Source organism: Acanthisitta chloris, unplaced genomic scaffold, assembly GCF_000695815.1.
Source record: "Acanthisitta chloris isolate BGI_N310 unplaced genomic scaffold, ASM69581v1 scaffold37276, whole genome shotgun sequence".
Taxonomy (NCBI): Eukaryota; Metazoa; Chordata; class Aves; order Passeriformes; family Acanthisittidae; genus Acanthisitta; species Acanthisitta chloris.
The window spans coordinates 5,418-7,994 of record NW_008677148.1 but is presented as its reverse complement, the minus strand read 5'-3'; the positions used below and the strand labels follow the sequence as shown (position 1 = coordinate 7,994).

At 46.8% G+C, this 2,577-nt stretch overlaps 1 protein-coding gene across 1 annotated transcript in view; it reads left to right on the top strand.

Annotated features, from left to right (window-relative positions):
- RAD52 (RAD52 homolog (S. cerevisiae)) overlaps positions 1 to 2,577 on the top strand; it is a 7,362-nt gene that overhangs the window by 4,703 nt on the left and 82 nt on the right. Inside the window, exons 7-10 of the mRNA XM_009076392.1 lie at positions 402 to 598; positions 807 to 943; positions 1,541 to 1,618; positions 2,108 to 2,350. Of these exons, the coding sequence (XP_009074640.1) occupies positions 402 to 598; positions 807 to 943; positions 1,541 to 1,618; positions 2,108 to 2,350 (655 nt within the window). The remainder of the gene's footprint in view (positions 1 to 401; positions 599 to 806; positions 944 to 1,540; positions 1,619 to 2,107; positions 2,351 to 2,577) is intronic.

The window sequence follows — 2,577 nt, the reverse complement described above, 5'->3', positions numbered from 1 at the left end:
GGAATGGTCTACCTTCCTCTGTGGTGTCATGGTTGCAGAAGTGAGTAAAGGTTTGCTGTGACTTTTAACACAAGCATAGAAACAGAACTGGCATAGCTAACAGCCTCGTGGGACTCTGAGGAGCTGTAAAACTGCACCTGGTCTCACAGCAAAGCAGTGTGGGGGCACAGGGACTATCTGCCTCAAGGCACTGAACAACTGAACTAACACAAAGTCACATGAATTCAATGACTGACTGAATGGCATACTGAAAATGCATTTCAGTTTCCTAATTTAGTGTTCCACCTAGAACAAGCAATATGTATATTTTTCAACAGTACTATATAGAAACAACCTGCACTTACTTCGTTAACTTGATTAAGGACATTTCTGAATATGTTTTCTTTTTTCTCCTTTACTAGGCTCCCCCTGAGTTAGATTTGGTCAAAGCTAAAAGACAGGACTATGAGCCTGAAATAGAGGAAGCAAGATACTATAGCTGTTTGGGAAGGCAGAACATAGCAGGGAGACAGCACTGTGAGGTGACATCTAACTGTAAGCCTGGTCAGACAGAGGCTGCTGTGGTGACAGTGGATCAGAAACAGCCAAACAGTCCCAGGTGAGACTGCTATTATAAATGGATTTTCTAAGCTGTATAAGAAGTTACTGTACCTTTCAAAGCACATGGACAGTCCAAGGTGGATTGATGCCAGAAAATCCACTAAACTTGCACTTTCCTTACTGTCATTTCTTAATGACTTCTTCTCTTCATAAAATAGCATTGCTGAAATGCTGTTTTAACTCTGCTTTCTCATGGGGAGAGACAGAAGCACAGACTCCTTGGCCAGTGAATGTGATGCCACTTACCAGCGGAAATTGCGACAGAAGCAGCTACAGCAACAGTTTCGGGAGCAAATGGAGAAAAAGCCTCAGGTTCCAGGAGCTGCTCCCAGCAGCAAACAGGGTGAGCTGTGGCATGGAAACCCAACAGTCTGCAGAGTAGCTGCTGGCAGGCACACGTTCCCCTCAGTGCAGGAGCCTCCCAGCTTCATGGGCTATCAACACACCTCTGAGGCCAAAGGAAGGAGGGTTATCATGTTTTCTCTTCCTCTATGTTCTCTTAAGTGTCAGCAATATCAAGTCTAAACCTGCATCATTAAAACTGCAGCTTTCTAGCCACCCTGAAGCAGCTGCTGTCAGTACCATTAACCTCCCGAGCTGAGGCTGCAGTAGCTGCAGGCAAACAGACCCTGCATTAGCTACTAACACATTGCCCTTTACCCATGGGGAAGTCTGGACAGCTGTGTGATAAGCAAGATCCTGGAGATGGGGGAAGCAGGCTAAAAAGCCACTGTAAAGTAGCACAGTTGCTCTTGTCAGATGTCATCAGGTGCAGAATCTTACCTATTCCATACCCTGCTACCAAATCATAACAATCTCCAGGAAAAAACAGGGTACCCGGTGGCAGCTGCTGGTTACATTCAGACTTAGGCTCTGTTAAGGAGCAAAGGGTTCGTCTGTGTTGCTGATAGTAATCTCTTCTTGTGTTCCCTTCTTCCAGCAGTTCCCGACCCTCCCATGAAGCACAGCACTCCAGCAGCAGTACAGCAGGAGCTAGCAATAGAAGAGTTCTTTGCAGGTTAGACAAAAAAAGGTGATAATAGAGTATTGAATCATTAGCACTGAAATAAGCTCTCCAGAATAAAATGTAAAAGTTCTGAAGAATTGGAATAACAGAGGTGTGAATGTGACCTTAACAACACAAACCTTGCTTGAGAGGCAGGGAGACTGTGGCCATCACTATGAGGAGTTTCACACTTAGGCTTTGCAGTAAAGCTCTCATACCTCTTTGGTAAACCCTTTTCCTGAGGCTGTACTGCACAGAAACACAACACTGGGGAGGGAGGTGTTAATCCAGCTGTGGCTGTTCGGGTCCCACGTGGACATGGCTCAAGTGCAGAGCACAAGGGGCAGTACTGTTTCCCTGCTGCACACTGACAGAAAAGATGTTTTACAGATTAAATTTTCGTGGCCACCACTTGTAGGAAAAGAGTGTGCTGGTCTTGGAGTTACTGCCACTCCTGTAGTACAACACTGTTGGCATGGGTCACTTTCTCATTCATTCTAGATGATCCTGAACTTTGGGACATTTCCCTGGAGAGCACCGATCTCAAGGTAACAGGTCACAAAGCAGCAGACTCACCATCAGCTGGACACCAGACACCCAGAACACCCCGTGGTCACCACCAGATGACAACTCGGAATAGGACACCTCACAGAAAGAGCTACGACAAAGCTTCTGCCAGTCTTGCACACCTGCAGCCACCTGCTACAGCTGTGAGCAACAGCTGTGCCAGCCAGCACACCCCAGGTACTGCTGCCAGCACATCACACAGCTCAGTCTTACCAAGGGCACTTAGCTTTGACAGCAGTGCAGTTTGGCCTGGGGGAAGTGGAGTGGCAGAAACACCCCTCTCCTCTGGGGCCTGGCTGTAGGCTCAGAGAACTGTCCATTTTTCACATCCCACTGTCCTAATGAGGAAGAGCTAGAATGAGAATTGAGAAACACTTTCAGAAGCAGAAAAAAAGCATTGTGAA